Here is a 12,826-nt window from a genome sequence, read left to right as displayed (position 1 = left end):
ACCGTGAGAGGCATGAGATGTTCTAAACTGTCTAAATACAGATTCCTTTGAGCAGTTAAAAGATTGATTAGAAATTGTATTGGTGAAGGGTTTTTCACTTGTTGGGCCAATGTTTGCTGCTAAGTTTCCATATCCCTACCTACTGTGTCCCTGGCAGTGTATTGATTAATATAATTGGTGTATAGGAATGTAAGTAGTAGCTTTAATGTTTGTAACCTTGGACCCTTGAGTTAATTCTTTTCTTTTTATAGCCCAACACACGTTTGCCCTATAGGAATGCACTTTATCTAATGCTTTCGGAGGGTGGTGCCTGACTTTAGAATAATCACCTTTAGAGAAAAATGAAGAAAGGGTCATAAAATGTTAACAGGCCTCCTGGCCAGAAGATGATGTAAATCACCTAAACTTTTGCATATGATAAGGTTGAAAGCCTGGCTTCGATAAGGATCAAGGACTGCTGACCTTCCCCCGTTATCCTCCACGCACAACTTAAGGTATAAAAACTACTTTGGAAAATAAAATGCAGGCCTTATTCACCGAAGCTGGTCTCCCCATGTCGTTCTTTCTCTCACCTTCTGGCTGAATTCCCATCTGGAGCGTGGAGGCTTGTCAAGCCTACTAATTATGCCTGGGCTTCTAAGATCTGACTGGGGAGGCCTTAGTGTCTCCTCTCCTTCGGGAGAACGGGAGGACGCATGCGGCCTACATAGGTGACGCAAATCCCTTGTCCTGGAATTTTATTAGCTTTCAAGGTAAACCAAGTTATTCAGCCTCTTTTCTTCACTGAATTTCTTTGCTGAGCTATCCTTATTTAACCACTCTTTATATCTTTAATTAACATTTAAATAAGCTATTGTTTCCTGATCGCCGACACCGTCCCAGCTTCGAATTCCCTGGATCCACCGGGGCTGGACCCTGGTAAGCGTCCACGGGGAGCACGGGACATCCGGTGAGATGACAGGGCCACCCACTCTCTGCTTCTCCCCTGCAGCCCAGGCTCTGCAGTGTGTGTCGCAGAATTCCATAAGGGGACCTGCCGGGGAAGAGGGGGGCCTGATCTCAGGCGCTTGTCAGGTGAAACCACATCTTCATGCAAGCATCTCCTCAGCTCATACCTCAAAGCTGGAGGCCACCGCTTCGCGGAAGTCACTTAGGTCCCTAACAAGCCAATGGATGGATACAAGTCTGATGTGTATGACACAGTCAAACTAGCTGAACTTAGATATAAAGTCCTATACCCCAATTCATATATAAAACTGCAGATAATAAACAAGAACTCTGAAAATAATTTCCATTTCTAGTATTTTCTTAAAACAATATGTTTCTGAGAATACAATTATATAACAATTTTCATTTTAAAATCTTACACAAGTAGGAAAAAACGTACAAAAAATAAAAATTACTTACATACCATCACCAAGATATATCAAAATTTTGGTTTACTTCATGCCCACCTTTTTTCTCTATGTATATTATCTGTGAATGAGTAAAGATGTATATCCTGACCTGAACCCATCCATTTTTGTAGCTGTGATTATGCTCAGTCACATCTCTTTGGGACCCCACGGGCCCCACCAGGCTCCTCTGTCCATGGGATTTTCCAAGCAAGAATACCGGAGTGGGTTGTCATTTATTTCTCCATTAATAAACATTCTCTTCAACACAATTTTTATTTTATGATGTTGAAAAACCATAACTTATATAACCAATGTCTTATCATTAAACACTGGGGTTGTTCCTAAATAAAGCCATGCTGAAGGGGCTTACAAATAAATATTTGACCAAATATTTCATTATTTCTTTAAACTACATTCTTGAAATATGCCCACTGGGTCAAAAGTTATGGGGTATGAACACTTTATGATTGTGAATACAAACACTGCTAGAATCCCTCAGTGAAATTTGCACCAATTTTGACACAGTGCTCTGCTCTTCATTTCACCCTCACCAAATGCTGAAAACTGTAATTTTAAAAGTGCTTTGCCGAGGAGCTGGGGTATAAAAGAGGTTTTCAAGTTTAACTTACATACTCATTTGTATTCATACTCATACTCTGATTGATCATTTGCTTTTTTCTATTAATTATACATTCATGCCCTTTGCCCATTTTCTGACTAGTGCATTAACAGTTTTCTTATCAACAAGAGTTCTCTATATATTAAGGCTGCTGACTGTTGCTCTCAATGTGGTACACATACACTGAGGTTGATAATCCAAATATACCCTGAAATTATTAGTTTGGGTGTGATGTGACTTCTCCTTTGGCTTGGTAAGTTCTTTCCATAAAAAGAAAACAAACACACAACTTATAGCGTAGAACAAGCCCCATCAGACACTGGGCAGACTAACGAACGAAGTGCTCAGTGGATAAACCACGAGGCAGAAACAGTCCAGGTATTCCAACTCACTCAACATGCCTCTCAGTATACAGTTCTTGAAACTGTTTTTTGTCTGAAGAGGTTTCTAAAAGATATGTGATGTTAAGAAGGGATTCGTTTAAAAGAATACTGACGTGTAATTCAACAGTTAGGTAGTCACAATACAATGTAATTAACCCCTTCTTCCATCTGTAAATGGTTATTTCTGTGGTAGGATTCTGGTAGCTTTTTATATTTTTAATCAATTCCTACACTATAAAATGTCACTTAGAAATGTTTTATTTAATTTTTGCATGACAATTTTAAGATTATAGTAATTTTGTTTTGAAAAATAAAATTCCATCTTATAGGAAAGAGAAAACTCTTCAAGTCATTCATTGGCATCTTTACAGATTAGACCTGGTCAGCCAGTGAAAATCCTAAAAAAAGAAAAGAAACAAATATTCAGTCAAAAGAAATAACTACATCAAACTATATCCTATCTTGCTTGTTCTAAAATCCAAAAGTCCCATTATAACGACACTAGCCACAGTGGGGGTAAATGAGTTTTGTCTTTGATCTACAGCTTTTCCTAAAAAGGAGCTAAATATCTATTAGTGAATCTTCTGTCTCTTCCTACAAAACAACCTAATATCACTTTCTGAATCTTGCCCCATTAATAGTAATCAGGGCAGACAAAAAAACTATAGAGTATGAAAGAAGCAGAAATACTACAAAACAGAAATATGTAGAAAACAAACTTATGGTTTGTCATTGTTCAGTCGCTCAGTTGTGTCCAACTTTGTGACCCCATGGACTGCAGTATACACCAGGCCCCCCTGTCCATCACCATCTCCTGGAGCTTGCTCATACTCACATCCATCGAGTCAGTGATGCCATCCAACCATCTCATCCTCTGTCGTCCCCTTCTCCTCCCGCCTTCAATCTTTCCCAGCATCAGGGTCTTTTCCAGTGAATCAGCTCTTCACATCAGGTGGCCAAAGTATTGGAGCTTGAGCTTCAGCATCAGTCCTTCCAATGAACACTCAGGAATGATTTCCTTTAGGATGGACTGGTTGGATCTCCTTGCAGTCCAAGGGACTCTCAAGCATCTTCTCTAACACTACAGTTTGAAAGCATCAATTCTTTGGCGCTCAGCCTTCTTTAAGGTCCAACTTTCACATCTGCACATGACTACTGGAAAAATCATAGCTTTGACTAGATGGACCTTTGTCAACAAAGTAATGTCTCTGCTTTTTAATATGCTTTGTCATAGCTTTTGTTCCAAGGAGCAAGCGTCTTTTAATTTAATAGCTGCAGTCACCGTCCACAGTGATTTTGGAGCCCAAGAAAATGGTCTGTCACTGTTTCCATTGTTTCCCATCTATTTGCCATGAAGTTATGGGACTGGATGCCATGATCTTAGTTTTTTGAATGCTGAGTTTTAAGCCAGCTTTTTCATTCTCCTCTTTCATCAAGAGGCTCTTTAGTTCCTGTTCCTTTTCTGTCATGAAGGTGGTGTAATCTGCATATCTGAGGTTATTGATATTTCTCCCAGCAATCTTGATTTCAGCTTGTGCTTCATCCAGCCCAGCATTTCTCATGATGTACTCCATATATAAGTTAAATAAACAGGGTGACAAGCCTTGACACACTCCCTCCCCAATTTCGAACCAGTTTGTTATTCCATGTCTGGTTCTAACTGTTGCTTCTTGACCTGCATACATGTTTCTCAGGAGGTAGGTCAGGTGGTCTGGTATTCCCATCTCTTTAAGAATTTTCCACAGTTTGTTGTGATCCATAGTCAAAGGCTTTAGCATAGTCAATGAAGCAGGGGTAGATGTTTTTTTGGAATTCCCTTGCTTTTTCTATCACCCAATGGATGTTGGCAATTTGATTATCTGCCTTTTCCAAATCCAGCTGGTACACGTGGAAGTTTTCGATTCACATACTGTTGAAGCATAGCTAGAAGGATTTGAGCATTAACTTGCTAGCTTGTGAAATGAGTGCAACTGTGCGATAGTTTGAACATTCTTTGGCATTGCCCTTCTTTGGGTTTAGAATGAAAACTGACCTTTTCCAGTCCTGTGGCCACTGCTGAGTTTTCCAAATTTGCTAGCATACTGAGTGCAGTACTTTAACAGCATCTTCTTTTAAGATCTGAAATAGCTCAGGTGGAATTCCATCACCTCTACTAGCTCTGTTCGTAGTGATGCTTCCTACGGCCCACTTGACTTCACACTCTAGGATGTCTGGCTCTAGGTGAGTGATGACACTACCATGGTTATCCAGGTCATTAAGGCCTTTTTTGTATAGTTCTTGTGTGTATTCTTGCCAACTTATGGTTACCAAGGGGAAAAAGGCATGGTGGGGGAGGGAAGAAACTGGGAGACAGGGATTGACATATAAACACTACTATATATAAAACAGGTAACTAATGAGAACCTACTGTATAGCACAGGGAACTCTAGTCATATTATGTAGTGACCTACATGGGAAGAGAATCTAAAAAAGAATGGATATATGCATAACTGTTAATTTTGCTGAACAGCAGAAACCAACACACTATAAACCAACTATACTCCAATAAAAATTAATTTTTTAAAAAAGGAGGAGATGAAGGAGGAAAGAGGACCAAGCTCCCACATCTAAGCAGAACTTTGGTAGAAAGAGCAGTGCACGGAAGCCTTTCCCAGGACAGAAACTATCCTACCCATAGAGCCTGGACACTGGCAACTGCAGAGATTAGGTCCTCCCTGTACAGCAAGCAGCCCGCTACACCATGAATCAGTAATAAGTGGTGACCAGCAGTCTGTTCTCTGTATCTGAGTCTGTTTCTTTGCTCACAGTCACATTCATTCGTTTTACTTCAGATTCCACATCAAGAAGTGACAACACCCAGTGTCGCTCCTCTTTCCCTTTCTCTGTCTGCCTTATGTCACGAAGAATAATATCCTCTAGGTCCATCCACATTGCTGCAGATCATGGGATCTCCTTTTTTATGGTTGAATAGTGTTCTATTGTACATGTATATCACATCTTTTAAAAATTTATTTATTCATTTATTTATGGCTGTGCTGGGTCTTCACTGCTGCACAGGCCTTTCTCTAGATGCAGCAAACGAGGGCTCCTCTCTAGTTGCAGAGTGCGGGCTTCTCGTCACGGTGGCTCCTCCTGCTGTGGAGCACAGGCTCTGAGGTGCACGGGCTCTGAGGCGCACAGGCTCTGCAGTGCACGGGCATCAGCAGTCACAGACTGCAGGCTCAGCAGTTGCAGCTCCCAGGCTCTGGAGCACAGAGTCAGTGGTTGCAGCTCATGGGCTTCGTTGCTCCGTGGCATGTCCCATCTTCCCAGATCAGGGACTGAACCTGTGTCTCCTGCATTGGCAGGCAGGTTCTTTACCACTGAATCACCGGGGAAGTCCATACAAGAATCTGCTTCATCCGTTTATTGGTTGATGGACGCTTAGGTTACTTCCATATCTTAGCTATTGTAAATAATGTTGCTCTGAACACTGGGGTGCGTGTTATCTTTTCAGACTTAAACATATAGAAACAAACTAGTGGTCACCAGTGGGGAGAAGGACAGGCGGAGGGACGAGATGGGGTATGAGATTCAGAGACACAAATTACTCTGTATAAAGTAACTAAGCTACAAGGATATACTGCACAGCATATGAATAGACTTCCCTGTAGCTTAAACGGTAAAGAATCTGCCTGTGATGCAGGAAACCAGGGTTCGATTCCTGGGTTGGGAAGTTCCTCTGGAGAAGGGAATGGCAATCCACTCCAGTATTCTTGCCTGGAGAATTCTACGTACAGAGAAGCCTGGTGGGCTACAGTCTGTGGGGTCGCAAAGAGTCGGACACGACTAAGCGACTAACACATATAGGGAATATAGCCAATATTTTATAATAACTTTAAATGGAGTGTAGTCTATAAAAATCACTATGTTGTATACCTAAAACTAACATGGTACTGCAAATCAACTGTACTTTGTTTTAAAAAAATGACAAATGGCAATGGACACGTAATTAATCAATGAAAAGTAAACAGCTTAGAAACTGTAATATAAGTGGAATTCTACCGGAATGAAGACACATATGTTGAAGTAGTAGATGCAAAAAAATACAAGGATAATCCTCGTGGAATTATAAAAGAGGAAGTAGGAGGCTATATTTCTCCAGCAATATCCTCCAGGTTCATAGAGAACCCACAACAGACCACTAGAAGCAGATCACTTAGAAAGGTGAACGTGATGAGAGGACAATCAGTCAGGGCCCTCCTGTGACTATAACACCGGTCTGTTTTGTCTGTGTGCTCTGACCGCACTTACCAGGGCTTTAGCCCTTAGTGCTCTGATGCTCTGATGCCAGGAGGAGGGGCTCTTGGCTGCAACACTAACACCCCAGCTACTGGAAAGTAGGTGCTCAGCTAGACAAAAGGACACGGGATTTTAAAACCTATCTATTGGGTGTCTAGCTAGACAGAATTATCTGAACAAAGAGTTTCTTTCTAAGGTAATCAATAAACCCACAAGGGTACTGAGCAGATTCTGAAAGTTGACCTATCTTAAAACAGTCTGGCTGCTTGCTCCATGTAAACTGTGCTAATCTCACCTAACTCATCATCTTTCTGGCCTAGTCTTTCTGTGCTCACCATCCCCATCACCATGCTTCTTAAGTATCTCTTCTCTCTGCTATGAGAAGAGCCTATGAGAGGCTATGCCAAAGCCTTTCTCTCCCTGTTTTTAAATTTTAATTGAAGTATAATTGACACGCGTGCATGCTAAGTCGCTTCAGTCATGCTCCACTCTCTGCGACCTTATGGACTGTGGCCCACCAGGTTCCTCTGTCTATGGAATTATCCAGACAGAAATACTGGAGTGGGATGCTATACATTCCTCCAGGGGATCTTCCTGACTCAGGGATCAAACCTGCACCTCCTGTGGCCCCTGAACTGAGCCACTGGGAAGGCCCCATAACTGACTCATAACATTACATTTATTTCAGGGGCTTCCCAGGTGGCGTCAGCGGTAAACAACCCGCCTGCCAATGCAGGAGACATGAGACATGGGTTCGGTCCCTGGGTCAGGAAGATCCCCTGGAGGAGAAAATGGCAGCCCACTCCAGTATTTGTGTCTGGAGAATTCCATAGACAGAGGAGTCTGGCAGGCTACGTCCATGGGATTGCAGAGTCTGACACAACTGAGCGACTAACACACACACACGTTATACTCATTTCAGGTATACAACACAATGACCTGATATTTGTACACATCAAAAAATGATGACAACAAATCTAGCTAACATCCATCACTACATATAGTCACAAAAATGTTTACTGTAATGAGAACTTGTAATAGCTATTTGGTTAGCAACTTTCAAATATGCAACACAGTATTATTAACTACAGTTATCATGCTGTTCATTACATCTCTGAAGACTTATATTTATAACTGGAAGTTTGTACCTTTTGACCCCCATAGGCCATTTTGCCCACTCCCCACCCACCAACTCTGGCGACCACCAACCCATTTTCTGCACCTATGAGCTGGGGTTTTTGTTTGTTTGGGGCTCCATACGTGAGGTCATATGACACTCACTTCTCTCTGACTTGAGTCTCTCAGCACAACGCATTCAAGGCCGACCCACGTTGTTGCAGTGCTAAGACTCCATCCTTTTTACGGCTAAATAATAACCCATTGTGTATATTTACAAACCATTTTAGGAATCACTGAGCTAACATGGACTAGAATGGGTGAACTTAACTCAGATAACCAATATATCTACTACTGTGGACAAGAATTCCTTAGAAGAAATGGAGTAGCCCTCATAGGCAACAAAAGAGTCTGAAATGCAGTACTTGGGTGCAGTCTCAAAAATGACAGAATGATCTCTGTTCATTTCCAAGGCAAACCTGCAATATGATAGTAATCCAAGTCCATGCCCCAACCACTAATGCTAAAGAAGCTGAAGTCTGAACCGAGATATGAAGACCTACAAGACCTTCTAGAACTAACACCCCAAAAAGATGTCCTTTTCATTATAGGGTACTGGAAGGCAAAAGTAGGAAGTCAAGAGATACCTGGTGTAACAGGCAAGTTTGGCCTTGAGTACAAAATGAAGCAGGGAAAGGCTAACAGAGTTTTGCCAAGAGAATGCACTGGTCATAGCGAACACCCTCTTCCAATAACACAAGAGAAGACTCTACACATGGACATCACCAGATGGTCAATACCAAAATTAGATTGATTATATTCTTTGCAGCCGAAGATGGAGAAGCTCTATACAGTCAGCAAAAACAAGACCAGGAGCTGTGACTCAGATCATGAATTCCTTATTGCAAAATTCAGACTTAAATTGAAGTAGAGAAAACCACTAGGCCATTCAGGTATGACCTAAATCAAACCCTTTATAATTATACAGTGGAAGTGACAAATAGATTCAAGGAATTAGATCTGACAGAATGCCTGAAGAACTATGGATGGGGGTTCATAACATTGTACAAGAGGTGGTGATCAAAATCACCTCCAAGAAAAAGAAATGCAAGAAGGCAAAATAGTTGTCTGAGGAGGCCTTAAAAATAGCTGAGAAAAGAAGAAAAGAGAAAGGCACAGGAGAAAAGGAAAGATAAGATCATCTGAACGCAGAGTTCCAAAGAATAGCAAGGAGAGATAAGAAAAGCTTCCTAAGTGATCAGTGCAAAGAAATAGAGGAAAACAACAGAATGAGAAAGACTAGAGATCTCTTCAAGAAAATTAGAGATACCAATGAAACATTTCATGCAAAGACAGGCACAATAAAAGACAGAAATGGTATGGACCTAAGAGAAGCAGACGATACTAAGAAGAGGTGGCAAGACTACACAGAAGAACTGTACAAAAAAGATCTTCATGATCCAGATAACCACAAAGGTGTGATCACTCATCTAGAGCCAGACATCTTGGAGTGTGAAGTCAAGCGGGCCTTAGGAAACATCACTACGAACAAAGCTAGTGGAGGTGATGGAATTCCAGTTGAGCTATTTCAAATCCTAAAAGATGATGCTGTGAAAGTACAGCACTCAACAATCCAGCAAATTTGGAAAAATCAGCGGTGGCCACAGGAGTAGAAAAGGTCAGTTTTCATTCTAATACCAAAGAAGGGAAATGCCAAGAAATGTTCAAACTATCACACAGTTGCATTGATTTCATATGCTAGCAAAATAACGCTCAAGATTCTCCAAGCCAGGCTTCAACAGTATGTGAATCGAGAACTTCCAGATGTTCAAGCTGGATTTAGAAAAGGCAGAGGAACCAGAGATCAAATTGCCAACATCTGCTGGATCAGAGAAAAAGCAGGAGAATTTCAGAAAGTCATCTACTTGTTTTACTGACTATGCTAAAGCCTTTGACTGTGTGGATCACAACAAACTGTGAAGCATCCTTAAAGAGATGAGAATACCAGACCAGCTTACCTACCTCCTGAGAAATCTGTATTCAAGTCAATGAGCAACAGTTAGAATTGGACATGGAACAACGGAATACTGGTTCTAAATTGGGAAAGGAGTATTATCAAGGCTATATACTGTCACTCTGCTTATTCAACTTATATGCAGTGAACATCATGTGAAATACTGGGCTGGATGAAGTGCAAGCTGGAATCAAGATTGCCAGGAGAAATATCAATAACTTCAGATGCGTAGATGACACCAACCTTATGGCAGAAAGCAAAGAGGAATTAAAAAGCCTCTTGATGAAGGTGAAAGAGGAGAGAGAAAAAGCTGGCTTAAAACCCAACATTCAAAAAACTAAGATTATGGCATCCAGTCCCATCAGTTCAGTTCAGTTCAGTCGCTCAGTCGTGTCTGACTCTTTGCGACCCCACGAACTGCAGCACGCCAGGCTTCCCTGTCCATCACCAACTCCCAGAGTCCACCCAAACCCATGTCCATTGATCTCATCCTCTGTCATCCCCTTCTTCTCCTGCCCTCAATCTTTCCTAGCAGTTCATGGCAAATAGATGGGGAAACAATAGAAAGTGACAGACTTTATTTTCTGGGGCTCCAAAATCACTGCAGATGGTGACTGCAGCCATGAAATTGAAAGAGGCTTGCTCCTTGAAAGAAATGCTATGATAAACCTAGACAGCATATTAAAAAGCAGAGACATTACTTTGCTGACAAAGGCTCATCTACATGAAAGCTACGTTTTTTCCACTAGTCATGTATGGATGTGAGAATTGGACCATAAAGAAAGCTGAGCACCAAAGAATTGATGCTTTTGAACTGTGGTGCTATAGAAGACTCTTGAAAAGTCCCTTGGACTGCAAGATCAAACCAGTCAATCCTAAAGGAAATCAATCCTGAATATTCATTGGAAGGACTGATGCTGAAGCTGAAGCTCCAATATTTTGGGCACCTGATGCAAAGAGCTGACTTATTAGAAAAGACCCGGAAGCTGGAAAAGACTGAAGGTAGGAGAAGAGGGTGACAGAAGATGAAATGGTTGGATGGAATCACTGACTTAATGGACATGAGTGTGAACAAGCTCCAGGAGATGGTGAAGGACAGGGAACTCCATGGGGTTGCAAAGAGTTGAACAGGATTGAGCGACTGAACCAAAACAACATCTATTGAGATGATCATATTATTTTTATCCTTCATTTTGTTAATGTAGTGTACCACAATGACTGATTTGTAGATAGCAACTGTTTTTAAATACCTGGAATAAACCCTAGTTCATCATACAATATAATTTTTAATGTATTGTTGAATTTGGTTTGCTAATATTTTATTAAGGTTTTTACATCTATGTTCATCAAGGATAATTTTCTTTTCTTGTGGTATCCTTGTCTGATCTTGGTTATTGAGGTAAATTTGGCCTTGTAAAAATGACTTCACAAGTGTTCCTTCCTCCTTTATCTTCTGGAAGAATTTGAGAAGAACTGATATTAATTCTGCTTTGAATGTTTGGTAGAATTCACCAATGAAGCCACCTGGTCCTGGACTTTTGTTTCAGAGGTTTTGATTACCAATTCAATCTTCTAACTACTAATCAGTCTATTCAAATTTTTTATTTCTTCATGATTCAGTCTTGGTAGTTTACATGTTTCTAGGAATTTATCCATAAATTTAGGTTGTCAAATTTATTAGTATATATTTGTTCACAGTAGTCTCTATGAATTTTTATATTTCCACAGTATCACTTGTAATGGCTCATCTTTCATTTCTGATTTTGAGTCCTCTCCCTTTATTCTTGCTGATTCTAGATAAAGTTGTGTCAGTTTTAACTATTCAAAGAACCAGAGTTAAGTTACATCAATCTTTTCTACTGTGCTTTTAGACTCTAATTCATTTATATGTGCTCTGACCTTTGTTATTTCCTTCCTTCTAACAACTTTGGGCTTTTTCCCCCCTTAGTTTCTTCAAGTGTAAAGTCAGGTTGTTTGACATTTTTCTTGTTTTGTGAGGTAGGCTTTTATTGCTATGAACTTCTGAGACCTGCTTTTGCTGCATCCCATACATTTTGATATATTTTATTAGCATTTTCATTTAAATTTTTAAAAAATTTATTCTTTGACCCCTTTGCTGCTCAGTAACATGTTGTTTCAGCTCCACATTTTCTAGTTTTCTTTTGTAATCGATTTCAAGTTTCACACTATGGTGGCTGAAAAAGATGCTTTGTATGATTTTATTCTTAAATTTATGAAGATTTGTTTTGTGTCCTTACATATGATCTATCCTGGAGAAAGTTTCATGTGCACTTGAAAAGAATGTGTATACTGTTGTTTTTGAAAGGAATGTTCTGAATACATACGTTATTGACTGGGGAGTTTTTGCAGAAACTAACGCCTGTGGCCAGTGATTTGTCATGTAAGTGTATACTGAAATGTTTTCAGTCAGTAAGTTAAGTCCATCTGTTCAAATGCGTCATAGAAGGTTGATGTTTTCTAACTAATTTTGTGTCTGGATAAGCTATCAATGCCAAAGAATGCTCAAACTACCGCACAACTGCACTCACCTCACGTGCTAGTAAAGTAATGCTTAAAATTCTCCAAGCCAGGCTTCAGCAATATGTGAACTGTGAACTTCCTCATGTTCAAGCTGGTTTTAGAAAAGGCAGAGGAACCAGAGATCAAATTGCCAACATCCGATGGATCATGGAAAAAGCAAGAGAGTTCCAGAAAAACATCTATTTCTGCTTTATTGACTACACCAAAGTTTTTGACTGTGTGGATCACAATCAACTGTGGAAAATTCTGAAAGAGATGGGAATACCAGACCACCTGATCTGCCTCTTGAGAAACCTATATGCAGGTCAGGAAGCAACAGTTAGAACTGAACATGGAACAACAGACTGGTTCCAAATAGGAAAAGGAGTACGTCAAGGCTGTATATTGTCACCCTGCTTATTTAACCTCTATGCAGAGTACATTATGAGAAACACTGGACTGGAAGAAACACAAGCTGGAATCAAGATTGCCGGGA

General features: G+C 40.4%; 1 protein-coding gene across 2 annotated transcripts in view; it reads right to left on the bottom strand.

Annotated features, from left to right (window-relative positions):
- Positions 1 to 1,278: 1,278 nt before the first annotated feature.
- HACL1 (2-hydroxyacyl-CoA lyase 1) overlaps positions 1,279 to 12,826 on the bottom strand; it is a 39,811-nt gene continuing 28,263 nt past the window's right edge. The window contains exon 17 of one of the 2 annotated variants that reach the window (XM_010856727.1): positions 1,279 to 2,797. In XM_010856727.1, coding sequence (XP_010855029.1) covers positions 2,765 to 2,797 — 33 coding nt within the window. In that variant the 3' untranslated portion in view covers positions 1,279 to 2,764. The remainder of the gene's footprint in view (positions 2,798 to 12,826) is intronic. The other variant, XM_010856726.1, reaches the window with a different exon arrangement.

Source organism: Bison bison, unplaced genomic scaffold (genome assembly GCF_000754665.1).
Source record: "Bison bison bison isolate TAMUID 2011002044 unplaced genomic scaffold, Bison_UMD1.0 scf7180017864374, whole genome shotgun sequence".
Lineage (NCBI taxonomy): Eukaryota > Metazoa > Chordata > Mammalia > Artiodactyla > Bovidae > Bison > Bison bison.
This window is presented reverse-complemented; position numbering and strand designations above follow the sequence as displayed.